Raw genomic sequence first — 19726 nt, forward strand, 5'->3', positions numbered from 1 at the left:
ACCCACAATCTAAATATTGGATTGTTCTTTCTTAGTAAGATCCCATGTTCATTACAATTGTGGTCTTACCTTGACTTGAAGATGAAGTCCATGCTATCCTTCTGGACAACAATCTCTTACTTTTTTGTAAAAGTCCTCCTTATCTTCCTGTAGTTTCAAAAGTCTAGTTTGTTGTTCGCGTCTATACCGTCTCTGCGTAGAATAACAGTAGCAACAAGGACCTGTGGGCTCACTTGCGCCCCCTTCAGTGCGGCAGAGGTTATGGCTGCCTCCCCTGGTGCTTTTTTCATTGCCGTTGTAGGATGAGACCAGCGGGCCTAAATATCATATATACGTGAAATAAGTTATTTAGAGACTATGGATGGCGAGGATAAATGTAATAAAGGGATCTACAAACATTACATTGGTGACATACAGTGAGATGGTGCAGGCATGCGCTTAGGGCCCGCTTTCCAGACAGTTTCTGTGGGGTGACGCATTCTGAGGTGAGGCAGAGCTCATCTGTGCCTCACCTCACCCCACAGTAACTGGCTTGAGCGCGCTCACAAAATAAATGCCCGCGTTAAATTAGTGACCGCGCTCCAGCCAGTTACTGCGGACTTACGAGAGGCAGAGCTCGTCCCTGCCTCACTCCTCATCGCTACCCGTAGTTGTAGCGGAGCTCGGCAAATTTGCTGATTTTGACTATAAAAAGCGATTGGAATCAAACATAAATCACATTTACAACACAGATCAGTGGAGACATTTTATTATTATTACTATTTAGTTTTTCTTTAGTTGTTTTCCCGTTACATTGGAGTATGACAGGTGAGGCTCTGCCTCCCCTGACTGCACGTCGCTGGAATATATATATATATACTTAAATGTGATTATTTTGACTTTAACTTCTATGTTTATATCAATATTTATATGATTTATTTTTGTATTGGACATTTTACCTTAACTTTATTATATTTATTTTATTATGCATATTCAATCTTTGACTTCATTTTATTCTGACATTGTGCAACTGTCACGAAACACAATTTCCCTCCGGGATAAATAAATAGTCAGATCCTGATTCCTGACAAATGTAATCAATGAGAGAAGTGTGTTAGTCTGTCTGTAGTTACCGTCTCCCTCCTTTCGACACACACATTCATCAAAGATATTGAAGTGACTGCTATTTTCTATATATTGATTATTTCTTAATGTGTGCATATGTATACATGTGTGTGTTGATTGTATATGTATATACTTATTTGTATATATATTTGTATTTTTTTGTATTCGAGATTGTGGGAAACGGTATTTCGATCTCTCTGTACACACAAACTGAAAGGTTGACAATAAAGTTGACTTTCTGTGCAGGTGGAGACGATCCGCGACGCCTACATGGTGGTGGCCGGGGTTCCCAATAAAACCACCTTTCACGCGCACCATATCTGCGACATGGCGCTGGACATGCTGAGCTCCATCGACCACCTGAAGGACCCGTCCACCGGGGACAACATCCAGATCAGAGTCGGTGAGCAGCAGCTTCAGTCAGATCACTTCCAATTCAATCCAACTTCATTTATATAGCACATTTAAAAACAACAGAGTTGACCAAAGTGCTTGTCACTGGTCCCCGGCTTGAGCTTCAGCCTCAGGATCCATGTATCTGTGATCCTCTCCAGAATGGAAGTAGTCATCACATACAGAGCATCAACTAGTTCCTGAACAGTGTCCTTCACATGCTGATATCCAAGAGAGGGAGTTACACAGTCACAAGATGGAGGAATAGAAAGCAGTATTCCATGTTTACTTCAGATTAGCTCCACGTCAGAAATGAGCATGCTTGATGTCTCTCTCCATAGAGGCTGAATCATCATGTTAATCACATAGCTATCATATGCCTCAAACAGTCCTGATGCTCTTCTAGGTAATCACACATCCTGTCATGTTCACAGCTACAGTTGGGATACCTTTGTTATCATGTTACTCTCAGATTGGAAGAGGACATTTAGGATTTTCCCAACACAGGTCAAGCTGTACATCAATAAATATATAACAAAACACCATAAATACATTTAGACAAAACCGATGGGACAAAAATAAACTAATGTAAACGCACGAGACAATAAAACCATACTTATAGCCACAGACTGAAAACCCTCATACACGATGTAAAAACATTTGAAAACACAACAAAATGGAAAACCCCAATTTAGAAAACACACATTGATACGTCTCAAACGTGGTCTGCAAAAGCACGGGAGAACAAGTAGGTCTTTAAATTAGATTTAAAGACAGGCAAAGAGACGGATTTATTTTCAATTGGGAGGTCAGAGAGAGCTCAGGGTCAGACCTCGATCACAGAGTGTTTTGATCCTTAGACTTTAGACATGTTAAGGTTGGGCTTTTTAATCCTCTGAATCACCTTGAAGAGACATCTTGAGATCTTGGAGCACAATAGAAAGCTTTAGTTTGAAATAGAAGACCAAGGTAACGTACAAAGTTAGACAAAGACAGTGTCTCCTTACCGTCACAAGGGGTCGCTGTACTGCAGTTAACACTAAACACGGACATGTTGGCAGAAAGACGAGAGACATTTCCCTCAATATGGATCATATTATTGTTTGTTTTATTTTATTCAACCTTTAACAGGATAGGGTCTCATTGAGATGAAACAAATCTGTTTTTTAAGAGAGTCCTGGCCCAAGATGGGTAGCAGAACAGTTAGAGACAATTTAAAACACCCAATCTCAACACAATCATACAACAAGTATCAGCCAAAGCATTTACAGCCACAGCGGCCTGCTTCAAAGTCATAGTCGCTTTGAGTCTGTTTTAAAGAGACCAGACCTCTGAGTTTCAGCTCGTTGTGAAGCGTAGCTAAACGCCCTCTTCCCCAATTCAGTGCAGACTTTTGATTCAGATTGTCAAGGCTTTTATTGTCATTACAGGGTTCCTACGGTCATTCAAAACCTGGAAAAGTCATGGAAATTCAAAATGCTATTTCCAGGCCCTGGGAAAGTTATGGAAAACAATATTGTTCCCACATTTTGGAAAAGTCATGGAACTAAAGTTGCATCAAATATAATTTATATTTTATCTAATCGCCGAAATAGTAATACTATAATGATAATAAATACTGTATCGTATAGTAATGAAACGTAAAATGGCATTTAACTGTCGAGGTATTTTGCTGGTGTGAGATTTTAGTTGCTTTAGCGTGTAGAAGCTAGTAAGCCTATTTGATTTGTTTTAGATAGGCACGACATGTTTCATATGCAGAACTTATTTTCCTGTTCCATGTTCAAATAAACCATTTCCAGTGGTACCGCTGAGAAAGAGTAATTTTTTTGGTCATGGAAAATTAGGTAAAGGTCCTGGAGAAGTCATGGAGAAGTCATTGAAAATCATTGGTGAAAAAGTGTATGAACCCTGACTTTAGCTACAGTGTAGATATGGCAATGAAAAACTAAAGTCACCGGCTCCACCCACAATGCAACATGAATATATAGGACATAAAACAAATACAAGCAGATAAAATAGTGCAAGAGAATGTTTTGAGATGTGCAAGTAATACAAATAAAATTGAAATTGTGTAAGAAGAGTCTCTATACAATATATATGATATATAGATAAATAATTTGCAAGATGCAAAGAGATGAATGTTTCTGGATGTTCTTTACAGTCTTTACAGATGTTTGGTACAGTTAGTTACAATTAGTGGTGTCAATTGGTAAAAAACGATTTTTGAGGCTGTAGCAGAATGGTAATGTTCAACATGAGAGTATATTACTAATTCATCGCCTTGTTATAAATTCTGTTTCTTGGCTGTTCTTGATGGTTATGATCTGGTTTTATGTCCATTCTGTTTCATTCTTGCACATAACATTAAGATAATAATTGGTTTGAAGAAGCATCAAGTTAAAGTACTGATGATACAGTGGAAAATACGCTTAGAAGTAGAAGCATTCAAAATGATTCTTGAGGAAAACTTGGCTTAGTAATAAACCCAAAGGACAAAAGCTAATAGTGCATTTCAGAATAGTACAAAGGATATAACTGTATAATAATTATTGGTGTAAATACATAACTCTAATGTTGCCGGTGGTAAAGATGGGGTTATATTTATTTAATCTGTATTTAGTTACTAATGTCAGATACATGTAGTGCAGGAAAAGGTACAACATTTTATAATTTGTACCTTGGATTTGGAAGTATAACATTGGAAAAATTGAAAATATTAATATACTAATAAAATATAATATACTCTTGAAATACCCATAGCAATACAAGTACAAACATATTTGCTTTAAAATTAACTTAAAGTACAAAAGCTAATAGTGCATTTCAGTATAGTACAAATGATATTACTGGATGATAATGATTGTATACATAACTCTAATGTTAGGTGGTAAAGATGGGGTTCAATTAACTTAATCCGTATTTACTATGTAAGTCGCTGCACATTATCCCGCTCAATCTTTTTTCCTGAAACTTTCAGAATCTCTTTACACATGTTGATGTAGAAGAGACATGAAAAAGTGGATTTTGCATAATAGGTGACCTTTAAACCAGCGAGATTTGCTCCTATAAACTGTTTTCCTCCGTTCTCTCAGGTGTTCACTCGGGGATGGTGGTGGCAGGTGTGGTGGGGCTGAAGATGCCCAGGTACTGTCTGTTCGGAGACACAGTGAACACCGCCTCCAGGATGGAGAGCAACGGAGTGGTGACTATACTGACATAATAACGATAACATGTGCTAAATAACCCCAAAGGCTATAGAGCAGGGGTGTCCAAACTACGGCCGGGGGGGCCAAATGCGGCCCGCGGTGCATTTTGAATTGACCCTCAGCAAATAAAAAAAATATAATGCAGTATGGCCCTCAAATGAAACTTGTGCTTGTCTTATATTGTATTCTTAAATATACAAATATATCACACAGTAGTATTCATGTGTTAAAAGACCACTTTTCAAATAAATTCAGTCAATTCAAGTTCATTTTCTAACATATCTTAGTTGATAAGAAAAAAGCCCAATGACTTATTTACATAGGCTACACCCTTCCTATTTCTCCTTATTATAATCGATCTGAAGCTTCTGTTTTAAGGGATAAGCTGCCAACACTCACAAGTACGGTGGCCCTGAAGTGCAAGACACCACAGCATTTCACAAAACACAACAGCATTTCACAAAACACAACAGCATTTCAGAAAACACCACAGCATTTCACATTGGACGGAAAGGGTATTCCTTAGGGAGAACACTTCTTGTTTATGATTGGACAGAGCCAGCCAGAGAAGCACTGCTTTGATTGGTTGTTTTTGCTGCCAGTGAAGAAATGACGCTTCGTGATTGGTCAACGCCCGACAGCGCAATATGTCCCAACACATCAGCCGTTAGCACACACTCAGAGCTCACAGCTCCTCATATCTGTTCAGAAACTGGACAAAAGTTAAACATGTACAAACCACAGACTGTCTGTGTCATGGTGAATACAGTCACTGCTTTATTTATGTCTGTATGACGTTGTGAGTGTGGACGGAGCAGCTACAGGTTAGTTTAGCCTGATGGACTGATTCCATTCAGAAAACACGCATTTTAAAAGCTTTTCGCCTGCCGTCTTGTCTGCAGACTTGTCAAAGCATTAATTCATGGTTTTTACTAACCGTTATCAGTATGTAGTTGCTTCGGCATCACTTTGAAACGTGTATTACAATGAAATCACGGTCAAATATGTTCATTTTGTTGTAGTTGGTATCTCCCATAGGATTTACTTGGAGATACGCCCCGCCCCCTCTCCAGCGCGTCTTGTTTGAATGACAGGAGCAAACACAGCTGACAGCCGCGGTGAAACTCGAGCGATTAGAGCGATGCGAATATTGGGTGGTCTACCATAGTATTTACATGGAGATAAGCCCCTTAAAAACCATGAATGAATAAAGCATTAATTCTGTGTTTACTCCTGTCATTCAAACAAGACGCTGGAGAGGGGGCGGGCCGTATCCCCATGTAAATCTTATCGGAATCGGATCGATCAGGCTAAACTAACCTGTAGCTGCTCCGTCCACGCTCACAACAACGTCATACAGACATAAATAAAGCAGCGACTGTGCTGTTGTATTTGCTGTAAAGTGTCTCTACTGTAGGCTATTTTTATTTTATGTACAGCACTTTGGCTGGACCAAAAATCGTTTATAAATGTGCTATATAAATAAAACTTGATTTGATTTGATTTGAGTGACTATATTCGCCATGACATAGACAGTCTGTGGTTTGTATATGTTTAACTTTTGTCCAGTTTCTGAACAGATATGAGGAGCTGTGAGCTCTGAGTGTGTGCTAACAGCTAACGGCTGATGTGTTGACCAATCACGAAGCGTCATTTCTTGACTGGCAGCAAAAACAACCAATCACAGCAGTGCTTCTCTGGCTGGCTCTGTCCAATCATAAACAAGAAGTGTTCTCCCTAAAGGAATACCCTTTCCGTCCAATGTGAAATGCTGTTGTGTTTTCTGAAATGCTGTTGTGTTTTGTGAAATGCTGTAGTGTCTTGCACTTCAGGGCCACCGTACGCAAGCATACTTTACCTATATTTGATTGATTTTGCTAACTTATAACTGACGCTAGTGCGTGGCCCAGCCCTTCGTATATCTTTCTGTACAGTATGTGGCCCTGCTCTAGAGTAAAAATGACTGCAACGTGATTTCCCCGAGTCAAATTAAAGAAGATTAGCACAGAAAACCATTTCCTGTTTAATGACACCATGCTGCTTTTGAGTTAATGCGGCAGGCTTCATTTGCTTTCCATTACTTACAGTAATACGAGTTAATGTCATGTTTTGTTGGAACATGGTGAAAAGAAAATTAATTAAAAAGGGGGAGGCAGTGTGTGAAGGCTTAATATCGTCACTAAGAAAACCCTCATTTGAGTCCAGCAGCTTAATGTCTTCACTCCCCTTTGATGATCTTAAAGGGGTTTTATTAAACATGGAGTGTGTGTTTCAATGCTGTGTGTGTGTGTGTGTGTGTGTGCGTGTGCGTGTGTGTGTGAGAGCAGGGCATGCAGATTCACATCAGCCAGACCACCAAAGACCACCTGGAACACGAGCCCTATATCATCGAAGAGAGGGGCAAGATATTTGTGAAGGTGAGTACACACACGGCTTTGGGTTATTTATTAACGTCAGTGCATGGCTCATAGATAAATATATATTTAGTTATAGCACCAAAGTGAACTAAAGCTATGTATATCATTACACAGTTCACAGTGTTTAGTTTGTTTTAGTAGTTTACCTATTCCTGCTTTTAACTTGCACCATTTGATCAAAAGCACTATTTTCTAATGCATTGCTTTACTTCCTTATTTCTTTTATGTACAAAATATATTTTGCAGTGCCTTTACAAAAAATCACTTATTGAGATTTGGATTATCTTTAATACTTTACATGTAGTATTGTAGCTGTGATCAGCCGGGGGGATCTATTTAAAGGGACATCTACTTTCTGATGTCTTTTATACATAAACATGTGTCCCCGGTGTGTCAGGGAACTCAAGCAGCGTCAGAAAATAAAACCCTCTCTCTTTTCCTCCGTACCCAAATCTCTAAAAACGGGGAACAACGGAGCTGATCCAGATTTGCGTCCGATATGACGTAATATCTGAAATGTGGACCCACGGCCCAATCAGAAACGTTGCTATCAGAAACATTGCCCGACTGTTTTGGACGTAATATGGTCGGTGTTTACATTAGCATCGCTAACACTCAGAGCTAACCTGTACTGGAGAGCATGTGTGTGAAGAAGCAGGAAGTAAAAAGGAACTCACCTTGTGGTATAACCGGCAAGAGAGAAAGCCTTTGAGTTCCATACTGTTTCAGAGAGAATCCTTGATAATCCATGATATGGCGTTTCATCACGGCAGTATTTAGTTTAGACAGTAGCTGCCGGGTCCCGCATGAGCTCAGCCCCCTCCTTTTTTATTTTAAATCAATTTATTTTCTTTTTTTTAAAGCTTTATTCCCAAAATCAGCACTTTTGAAACAGGAAGTGAAACAGAGGGATATGAGGCATGGCTAGAATGGGTGATCTGTTTGGTATTTTGAACCAAACACTGTTTTTTATATATTTGTATACATCTGAGACCTATGCTATCGCCTACAAATAGCATGATAGGTGACCTTTAAGATTAATAAAAATAAAGTTATGTAAAGATGTGTTCATTGCAATACCATACATGAGTGACCCGACAGTGAAGAATACATATATGTTTAACTAGTGTAGCTTGTTCCAGATGTAGATCAAATAGCTAAGTGTGTGTTAGGTCTAACTCGTGTGTTTCGCTCCGCTTACCGGTCCGGCGGGCGGAGCTGCAGGATTTCTGCTTCACACACGTTGCATACCGCTATTTTACTGTCTTTTTCGGACACCTTAAAATACTGCCAGACCGGTGAAGCCATTTTGGCGAGCTTGTTTTGCCGCGCACAGAGAACAGTGTCATGTATTTTACGTCATGCGATCGGCTCTCGCGATCTGCATGTTTAGAGAGCACCGATCGATCGGTAGAGAGTGAGTATCGGCCGATCGGTGACCGATCGATCGGAGCATCCCTAATAGCAATAGAAGAATAGTTAAAGAAAGGCCAGGTGCAAGGTCGAGTGCATGTCTTATGAAGTGCAGGTTGTTCCTACATGTTGTCACCAACATTCGTACACAGTATTTCTGATCACCTCACTGTCTTCCAGGGTAAAGGCTACATGAAGACCTACTGGCTGAAAGGGAAGAGAGATTTATCGTTCAAGACCCCGGCAGAGCTGCGATACAGCGCCGAGCAGAAGGAATCTGAGGACAAGAGCTCTAATGGGTGAGTTACAGGAGAAAGGCAGTGTGCAGCAGAGCAGCACTTCTCCTTTTGTGCACAGCGAGGACTCAGGAAGCCCCCCGTAGAGAGGGTCTGAGACTGATCATTGCCCCCCGCAGACCCAGACAGCAGCATTAGGGGATTTGTTTGTTAGGAGGTGTCATGCTGACCAACAAAATCAAAGTGTTCACCCAGATAGCAGAGAAACCACTTTGTTACTGAAGCAACACGAACACAAGATGATGTGAACTGGCAACAAACGCAGACAAAGAGCTGATATTCAAAGTCAATGTATTGTCAATCTTTCAGTTTGTGTGTACAGACAGAGAGATCGAAATACCGTTTCCCGAATTCCCAAAAATACAAATATATATAAAAATATGTATACACCTATACACAATCAGACACATTTTTACCTGTGCTCACATTAAGACATAAATAAAAGCACAACAATCAATATATACAAAATAACAGTCACTTCAATATCTTTGGGAAATCTAACACACACACACACACACACATACCATGTATACATCACTTCAGGGGACATTACATTGACTTACATGCATTTCCTGGAGACTTACCCTAACCTTAACCATAACCAACACATGCCTAACCCTTACCCTTACCCTAACCCAAACCTAACCAAGTCTTCACCCCTAAAATTAATGATTCCCCTCATGGGGACCTCCAATTTGTCCCCATAAGGGAGGCCAGTCCACACACGTGACTGTGTAAACAGATTTAGGTCCCCACAAGTATAGTAATGATAGGACAAACACACACACACACACACACACACACACACACACACACACACACACACCTCATTGTTCCATATAAATAAGTAGTAAAATGTAATATTGTGTGGCACTGCACCCACACCTTCGTTCTCCCCAGTGAAGAACAACACAACATTAAAATGTGTTGAAACAAAACTGGCAACGCAGCAATATAAAAAAAGAGTTCCTGAAGTCAAGCCTTTGAGACTTTTATTATTAAAAAAGAAATTATTCTGCAGCTTAAAGTAGAACTTGTTCCCAGTGCAGTTTTTCTTGCTTCAAGTATTATTTGGAAAAAGAGCCTTTTGAAATATTTCAATCTCAGTTTCTAAAAGTCCAAGATGGTGTCTTTGGATGTTTTGTTTTGTAATCCCACAAGCTCAAACTTGTTGTTTTTCTGACATGTTTCACAAAGATATTTACTATTTTTCTGTCAATTTGCTCATTGTTTTTGAAATAATACATGCCCATTTGGGAAATAACATCTCTCAAATGACAATTGTATTTGATTTGTTGAGACAGCTATGATTATAGGGCAGGGATAAACCCTATCTCATATCAGAGGGATTGTTGATGTACCTACAGACATTAACATATATCTTAATATGCATAACTCTTTCATATCACTTTACCTAACTCTAAGGCATATACTTTATTATATTATTTAATTGTTTTACTATCTGTGCTGCTCTATTTCAGGGATCAATAAAGGGTTATCTTTCTAACTATCATCCTTGCAGCATAATGCAAAAGTAGTAGTTCACTGATAACTACGTTTGTTTGTGTTTTTGTGATGAGAAACTAATACTGTGTAAATGTACTAGCTCCATCAGCTCCAACACCAAGCGCATGGGCTCCAACCTGAACATCGGGGGCAGCCGGGAGCATGTGGAGGGCAAGCCGAGCCCCTGCGACCTCCCTCTGGAGCACGCCCCCCCGCCAGAGGTCGAGCCCGCCGCCATCTCAGACGAGCCCCACGACAAGGAGAAGGCCAACAAAAAGACTAAAAACAACAAGGGGGCAAAGATGGAGGGGCCCCCGGTGATCGCTGTGATCGAGTCTTTGCCCCCCGAGGAGACCCCCGCTCCGCTCATCAACAGCAAGAGGAACAGCTTCAGGCAGCAGTACGCCAAGCTGCCCACCGCCAAACTGCCCATGAGGAGCGCCTCCTGCTGCCTCCTGTGAGCGGAGAGTTTGTGATAATCAAACAAAACCCAACATGAGACCAGGGGGTGAAGATTAATATGCTATTGGAGGTTAATCAAGGGGGGGGGTGATGACATTTAACATGTTGCAGTGACTGACAATCTGCATTTTAACAAGTGGTGGAAGAAAGAAGTAGTTAAAAGTAGAAGTATCAGATATTTAAGGTCAACATAAAAACAAAACACAGACCCACTAGAGTCCCGAAAGGAACAAGAAGAGAACAGAACAGCATCACAATCACAACATCTCTAGTAGAAACAAAAGCCAATAAGATGTGTCTTCGGTTGTTTTTGTAAAGGCTTCTACAGAGACTGCAGATGTCAATAGGGAGAGAGTTCCAGTGTTGGAGCACCACCAAAGTATGTGATTATAAAACAAACCCCAACATGGGACCAGGGGGTGAAGATAAATGTACGATTGGAGGTTAATCAAGGGGGAGAAATAATGAAATGTAACATCTTGCAGTGACTGACTATCATCGCATTTCAACACGATGTGCAGGAGATTATTTAACTCGATTAAAAGTAGAAGTATCAGATTTTAGATTTACTCTGTTCAGTGTCAAAATGATCTAGTTCAATAAGCTCCTTTACAAAGTGCTGACAATATCATTGGTGTTTAATTCAACATTTTGCAGTGACTAACAATCTGCATTTTAACAAGTGGTGGAAGAATATATTTAAGACAAACCCCAACATGTGACGAGGGTCTGAAGCTAAATGTACCATCGGAGGTTAATCAGACGGGGAAATAATGAAATGTAACATCTTGCAGTGACTGACTATCGTTGCATTTCAACACGATGTGGAGGAGATTATTTAACTCGATTAAAAGTAGAAATATCAGATTTTAGATTTACTCTTGTCAGTGTAAAATCTTGCTTTCAATAAGCTCCATTACCAAGCGCTGTCATTGGAGGTTAGTTGGTGGAAATTCAACATTTTGCAGAGACTGACAATCTGAATTTTAACACGTGGTGGAAGAAAGAAAGTAAAAGTAGAAATACCACATTTTAGATCTACTCTGTTCAGTGTCAACATTATCTAGTTCAATAAGCTCCTTGGTGGTGGAAGAATATATTTAACTCAAGTACGTGAAGACAAACCCCAACATGTGACGAGGGGGTGAAGATAAATATATACCATTGGAGGTTAATCAGACGGGGGAATAATGAAATGTAACAGTTTGCAGTGACTGACTATCATCGCATTTCAACAAGAAATTATTTAACTCAAGTAAAAGTAGAAATATCACATTTTAGATTTACTCTGTTCAGTGTAAAAGTCTTGCATTCAATAAACTCCATTACCAAGCGCTGTCATTGGAGGTTAGTTGGTGGAAATTCAACATTTTCCAGCGACTGACAATCTGCATTTTAACAAGTGGTGGAACAATATATTTATCTTAAAGTAAAAGTAGAAATATCAGATTGTAGATTGACTCTGTTCAGTGTAAAAGTCCTGCATTACCAAGCGCTGAAAATGTCATTCGAGTTTAATGAGGCCAAAAAAAGGAACCAGTCGTGGAAGTAAACAAATATCAATCAAACATATATTTAGAGTACCAAAAGCAAGAGGAATCGTCAATATGTGTTTTGCCTCATTTCAGAAAATCCAGAGTTAGATTATTGATGCATTCATGTGTTCATAACGTCTGATAAAGGTGAAGATAACTGTAAGACTTGTATGCTATTCTTATTCCTGTTGCTGCTTAAAACAGCTGTCTTGGAAAGGAACATATAATCTATCAAGGCTCCAAACACTTCCCCATTCTTCATGTTGAACTCCATCTGACTTGAGAAAAAGTACAATAAGCCTTTTGCATTTCAATAAGTAGAGTTAATAACATATCGTATTTAAAATGCCTAGTGTAAATTCGTTTTACATATATGTGCTTTAATTGTGCCTAAATGGACCATACATGTGCTTTAAAGGGATAGTGGAAATCCGCGAATTTTGGGTTTAACTTGTGTATTTGTATTAAAAATAAGCATAATAAACCATTTTTTTTAATTTCATGCGCCTAGTTTCATTTTATTTTCAATTTTACTGCGCCCTCTCAATGAAACGAAATACTTCGGGAATCTTCGGGTGATGACGAGAGCAGAGGAAGACGGGCACAAACAATGGCGGACATTCAATAGCATTTGCATGGTGAATAGCCGACCTTTATTATGGTGAATAGATGTGTTTTGTATGGCTGTAGTGCGACAGCAAATGCAGAGAATGGCGTATCGACTCATGCGTTTCCAAGAAACCCAGCCATTCGTCGTCAGTGGGTGAAATTTGTTCAGAAATGTTCACTATAGGTAATACTATAAGACTGTAAGACGGCAATACTTTATACCGAGTATATTGCCATAAATATGATGATTGATTATCAGTAAACAATTCTACGTGACACAACGACATTGGATTAACCTTGAGATGCGTTTTTATTCCGTTGAACACAACTTTTGATCACAAATCAAAAAAGGTAAGACGTAATTATTGTAATATCTTTGGAACCGGATGTTGTTTACTTTCTCTTTTCTGGCTGATAGCTCCAGGAATTCGAGGTCTTACAGTGATGACATTACATGTGTGGAATCTGTGGAGTCTCAGCTTTAAATCGTATATCTTGTTTGTGCAGTTAAGATAGTAATAAGGGCATTTCTACCGTGTGTTGTGTGTAAAAAAGCGTTAGCATTAGTTAGCATTGTTTCGCTCAATGCTAATTCAAAGGCTTGGTATTACTCTTGTGTTTTTTCTAGCTAACAATTGTTCTTATTGTCAGTTAGCGGAGTTTCTTACCTTTAAAAGGGTATGAAACATTAATAGTTTCATAAATGTTAAGAAGCCCTGAGACATGTGAGAGAAAAAAACTGTGGGAGGGGTCCACTGGGGGGACCTTCGGCCTTAACTGGTTAACAATGATTCATATTGGTAAAGGCTACAGGTGATCTTAAGATGCGTGAGCTATGCTTAGGGACCTACCAGTTAAGATTATTTGTGCGTAGGGGTGCATCATCTGGCGCCGGCTCCTGGTCATCCTCGCCATTGCCCATGCCGTGAACCATCACCTCGGGCTCGAACAAATAAGGACGTAATGGTCCATCTTCTGGCTCAATATTCTCACCATCGTCGCTTCCGGTTTGGCTGAGTCGAACATTTCGTTTCTAAAAAACTTCGGGGAAACTGCAATAAAGTGCTTCTAACATGCGTAAGGCAATTATTATATTTTTGTAATCAGGTGTGATTGTTTTGGTACGTAATTATGCTTGTATATAAGTTAAAACGAAACTATTTGAGGTTCCATTTCCACTATCCCTTTAATTGTCTACATGTATGTAGAGGTTTCACAACATGCCTTCCTTGTGTCGACTGTTTTAAAGAAAAGGAGGTGCAATGTGCTCAACAAGGAAACAAAACAAAATTAAATAAGGAAGAATTTAAAATGATACTACAGGTGTTCAGTCAGGAGAGACGGTTTTGATGTAATAATACATATTTATTGCCAGGAATACACAAATGAATGTAATGGAGTTTTGGCGATTAGGCCCCGTTGTGCAGGAGTATCATTCGGGAGGGGAGAACCGATCCGATGAAACCCCCCGGGGTCTAGACCCTGGTGGTGGTGAATGGATAGTTGGGTTCGGTCTGAAGGGGAGTGGCTTAGCTTGACCCTGGTGGTGGTGAATGGATAGTTGGAGTCGGTCTGAAGGGGAGGGGCTTAGCTTGACCCTGGTGGTGGTGAATGGATAGTTGGGTTCGGTCTGAAGGGGAGGGGCTTAGCTTGACCGTGGTGGTGGTGAATGGATAGTTGGGTTCGGTCTGAAGGGGAGGGGCTTAGCTTGACCCTGGTGGTGGTGAATGGATAGTTGGGTTCGGTCTGAAGGGGAGGGGCTTAGCTTGACCGTGGTGGTGAAGGGATAGTTGGGGTTCAGACCCTGGATTCAGAGGGACAGGAAGTGAAAAGGGGTGGAGGAGGGTTGCGTCGAGTCACCTGAAATGACAGCTGTCAAAAGGGTGAGTAGATTGAAAAGGGTTAGCGGAGCGCTATGATAGGCTTGTGGGAATAGAGCGAAGTGATTGGTTAAGCTGGGGAGTGACCGCCCCCGATCACTTATTGAGAGGAGAGAAGAGTAGTGACAGACATAGTAAAATGAATGAGAAAAGACGGTCTTCCTGGTTGAACTTGCGCTGAGCTTCATTAGTCAGGAATATTCCTGTTTTTCTTTATTGAATTCCAGCCATGTATGATGTCTTGTACATCTGCAACATCATGCATGTGACAATATAAGAAGTAAGGTGTTTAACTAAGATGGGTGAAAGTAAAATGAAAAGGAAGTCTTTTATTTTGCTCAGACTAGTGCAAGTACAGTAGGCTTTTAGCTAGATATTCACAACATTGTCTTTAAAGTGTTTTTGTTCTACTTCCTGTTTGTCACTGACTGCATTTGTTTCCTTGTATGATAGTGTTTATTTATTAAAAAAAATGTACGATCACTCGAACGGTCATGTTTTCATTTGTTTGTATCAGTCATGACAGAAATACTCAGGACTGGTCATCAGTACACTGACAGGTGGGAGGAAATGCACCTGTTTGAGGCTTGTTTGCAATGTGTGGTATACATGTAACAAAATATAAAATACAAAGCTGTGTTGAAGAAGGGGAAGTTCCTCAATAGTTTAAATTAAATAAATCCAAGACATTTTTCTGGAAATGATATAAATATGAGTTGCGTTTAATTAACTGCTCCACAAAACCTCATTAATCTTTTGTTTATTAATAACCCTCTGCATGATAAACCTATCTACAGGGTTAAATAGCATTTAATAGGAATTCAAGAAAAAGTGACCATATCCATTTGCTCCAAAATAACTACCAAATAAGAAAATGTTGGTACTAATTTGACATAATTGTACACTACTCATTTCCCTTTTTACGCAACTCCACTACATTTCAGACGCAAATTTACTTATTAATCCATTTAATGTAATTTTAAACACTTGTTTTTAGGTTTTAACCCTTGTGTTGTGTTCGGGTCTCCCGTGACCCGTTTCAAGTTAAAATGATGTAATAACTACGCTCTAGTTTTTTGTATCGGAACGAGGCTTCATGATATCCTCCACAGCAGCTATATAAACACTACAAAACTGATATTGACAATTTTGTCAATTTCTGCTTTTAAACCCATCGTAGTACCAGGAGTCTAGTACTAGGAGCAGTGGGCAGCTATTGCACAGCGCCCGGGAGCAATGGAGTGAGGGGGGGAAGGGGGGGTGTCCGGTGCCTTGCTCAAGGGCACCACAGCAGGGCAGGAGGTGAACTGGGACCTCTCCACGTAGAAGTCCACACACCATATTTAGGTCTGGTCGGGGACTTGAACCGGCGACCCTACGGCTCAGAGTGCAAGCCCCTACTTACTGAGCCACTGCCGGACTGTGGGTGACTCGGGGTCAAATTTGGCCCAATCAAGATTCATCTTTGACTTTCGACGCCCCTCCCCCTTCATCCACTGTAACAATAATTTTTCGCAACATGCACCTGGTCTCCAATCCCTCTGCCCCCCTCCCCCCACGGGAACTCGACCTTTCTCAAAGAATATGTACACTAACACTTGAACCTGAAGTCCTGAACTCACACATGCACGTGTTCAATATGTGGTGTAATGTGTTTTGGGCCATAACATTAAATTACAACAGGATTGTACGGTTATGAATGCATAATAAGTTAGTTATGATAACAATATTGGATGATAGTCATTATTTTTGAGTGTTTTGGACTGAGATCAATCATGGGTCAAAATTGACCCGCGAACACCATGAACGGAAACAGCTTTCAAACACAACACAAGGTTTAAAATAAAAACACATGACATGTTTATACAATACGCCGCTGTACTGTACTACTATTTTACCCAGTATTTCACAAGTATCTAAAGTTTGTGAGGAATAAAATATTATTGGATGATAATCCAATTTATTATTACTGAGTACTTTTACTTTAGATACTTTAAAGTGCATTTACCTAATACTCAAGTACTTCTACTTAAAGGGGACCTATCAAAAAGCAAAATGCACTTTCTGATGTCTTTTATACATAAACATGTGTCCCCGGTGTGTCGGGGAACTCACGCAGCGTCAGGAAATAAAACCCTCTCTCTTTTCCTCCGTACCCAAATCTCTAAAAACGGGGGAACAACGGAGCTGATCCAGATTTGCGTCCGATATGACGTAACATCTGAAATGTGGGACCCACGGCCCAATCAGAAAATGTTTGCTATCAGAAACAATGCTCGACTGTTTTGGACGTAATATGGTCGGTGTTTACATTAGTCATCGCTAACACTCAGAGCTAACCTGTACTGGAGAGCATGTGTGTGAAGAAAGCAGGAAGTAAAAGGAACTCACCTTGTGGGTAGAGACCGGCAAGAGAGAAAGCCTTTGAGCTCCATACTGTTTCAGATCCTTGATAATCCATGATATGGCGTTTTCATCACGAGCAGCATTTAGTTTAGACAGTAGCTGCCGGGTCCCACATGAGCTCGACCCCTCTTTTTTTATTTTCTAACCTTAATACCTAATACCCCGATCACACTTTAGAAACAGGAAGTGAAACAGAGGGATATGAGGCATGGCTAGAACGGGTGATCTGTTTGGTATTTTGAGCAAAACACTGTCATAGACATGTTTTTATAATCTGAGACCTATGCTATTGCCTACAAACAGCATGATAGCTGATCTTTAAAAACTGAATATTAATTAGATTTTCTTTGGGAAAGTGGTTTGTTTACTCTCTGCAGAACAGTATCACACCATAAAGCTATAGGTAGGGGGATTCATTTGAGAAACATTTATTATTTGTCTAAATCCTGATCAATCAAATTCACTAGGATGGACTTTTTTCGCTAACTACTTACATCGTAAAAAATGTCTTTAAATTACATGAATTTAGGACTTAGTATTTAAGAGCTGGTGTATTTCTAACTTTACTTAAGTAAAGTTATTGAAGACTTCCTCCACCTCTTGGAAAGCCTTTAAGAGGTGACCGGATCATTCAGTTCAATAAAAAAGTAATGGATACAGGAATAGTTAAGTAAATCAGCGACTGGGAATAAATGGATTTACTCTCTGGTTTCCTGAAGACATTTGTTTTTTAGTTGTTTTATTTAGCATTATAAGAAACTACTGTACTGTATAGGAGGCGTGTGGCGCAGTGGGTTGTGCATTGGTGTTGGGATCAGGGGGGTTCAAACCCCACTGCAGTCAGCGTCGTTGTGTCCCTGAGACACTTCACCCCAAATTGCTCCTGTGAGGATTGCCCTCAGTATTGAGTATGTAAGTAATGTAATGTATAGCACAGAGTATATAATAATGGCATAGAGTTAAAGCTAAAATACATTAAATATAAGTAAAAAGAAGAAAGATTGATGAGTATTAATGTATAGGAAGTCACTAACAGATAACTGACACACTCATTCCGCACAAGTTCATAAATGTTCACATCATCTGTAGTGTTTAATGTTTTATACCTCACCCATTCTTCCCATCTGTCGTCAAAGATATGAACTGCATTTCTAATTATCATGCTGATTTGTTCCACTATATTTCTCATTTACAAGATCTTTCCAGTTTGAGTTTATTAGGCAATCATCTCTCAACAAATCCTTCGCATCTAATCAAAAAGTGAGAAGGAAGGATCTTATATCTGAACCGCGAGGATAAAGTGAATCCCTGTTGATTAAAATTACATTTCTCTCCACCCCAGATCCAGCATCTGTTCGTGTCTATCTGTGCTCTCCATCTATTTTATAACGCTGCGAAGAATGACAGCATGAGCGCAGAGAGCAGCTATAAGCTCAAAATCCTCCGTTCAATACAGCCTGCAGATCTTTGGTAGCAATTAGCCGACCTCAGCGGTTATGAGGTCACTTATTCCTGTGTTAGTCATCTGGTGATAACACACTGCCATTATGCTAGTGACCGTAAGAGAGTGTGTGTGTGTGTGTGTGTGTGTGTGTGTGTGTGTAGCAAGCTCCAGGCGATGTTATAATGAAAGATAAGTGACCTAATTGAAGTTCCTCTTATTATCTCATAACCAAAAGAGGCAAGTGTGTAAGCTGTGTACGTTACGAGAGCACACACCACACACACACACACACACACACACACACACACACACACACACACACACACACACACACCCACACACACACACACCCACACCACACACACACACACACACACACACACCACACACCACACACACACACACACACACACCACACACACACACACCACACAGTTTCCTTTTGAGATGACATTACACGATAAAGAGGAAGCCATCAGGAAACCGCTGAAGCACTACTTCCTGTCTGTTGCCAGGGAGACGGGCCTCATTCTGCAGTTGTGCAAAAACATTTTGTTTTTACCAAGAGTCGACTCGAGCTAATTTCTTGCAGAAAGGGGGCCGAGACAAAGAGGCAGGCGTGTGTTTTTGGGGACGCTGGTGGGCTGCTAAACACTCCTCAGTCCAGTGTGACCTTTGACCCCCACAGCTGAGAACAATTAGCCTCCATGAGAGAGTTTACTGGACAGGTTTGTTTTGTGAATGGCCTGCACTTCAGCCAACAGCCCCTCCAAACAGCTGGTTGCTATTCAGATAAAGCTACAGATAAACACACAGCTATAATATCAGGGGGGGGGACACTTCCTGGTTCCACATGAATCGCTTAATTCATGAATACAACAAGCAGACATGTTTTAGGTTCTTAGGCCGAAGACTTGGATGTAAACAATCTCAGGTTCAGGATCTTTATTGTGTCTTATACTACCCTCATGTGTGTTTATCTTCCACTGCAATGAGACGTTTATAGCTCCAACAGCGTGATGACGGCCTTCAGATTTTATTAACATTTGAGT

General features: G+C 40.2%; 1 protein-coding gene across 2 annotated transcripts in view; it reads left to right on the forward strand.

The window, feature by feature from the left end:
• LOC117557112 (soluble guanylate cyclase 88E-like) overlaps positions 1–12824 on the forward strand; it is a 39399-nt gene extending 26575 nt beyond the window's left edge. For both annotated transcript variants that reach the window (XM_034232798.1, XM_034232797.1), the window contains 5 exons: positions 1351–1507; positions 4593–4702; positions 7034–7123; positions 8717–8835; positions 10439–12824. In XM_034232798.1, coding sequence (XP_034088689.1) covers positions 1351–1507; positions 4593–4702; positions 7034–7123; positions 8717–8835; positions 10439–10799 — 837 coding nt within the window. In that variant the 3' untranslated portion in view covers positions 10800–12824. The remainder of the gene's footprint in view (positions 1–1350; positions 1508–4592; positions 4703–7033; positions 7124–8716; positions 8836–10438) is intronic.
• Positions 12825–19726: the final 6902 nt, after the last annotated feature.

This window comes from Gymnodraco acuticeps, unplaced genomic scaffold (genome assembly GCF_902827175.1).
Source record: "Gymnodraco acuticeps unplaced genomic scaffold, fGymAcu1.1, whole genome shotgun sequence".
NCBI classification, from domain to species: domain Eukaryota; kingdom Metazoa; phylum Chordata; class Actinopteri; order Perciformes; family Bathydraconidae; genus Gymnodraco; species Gymnodraco acuticeps.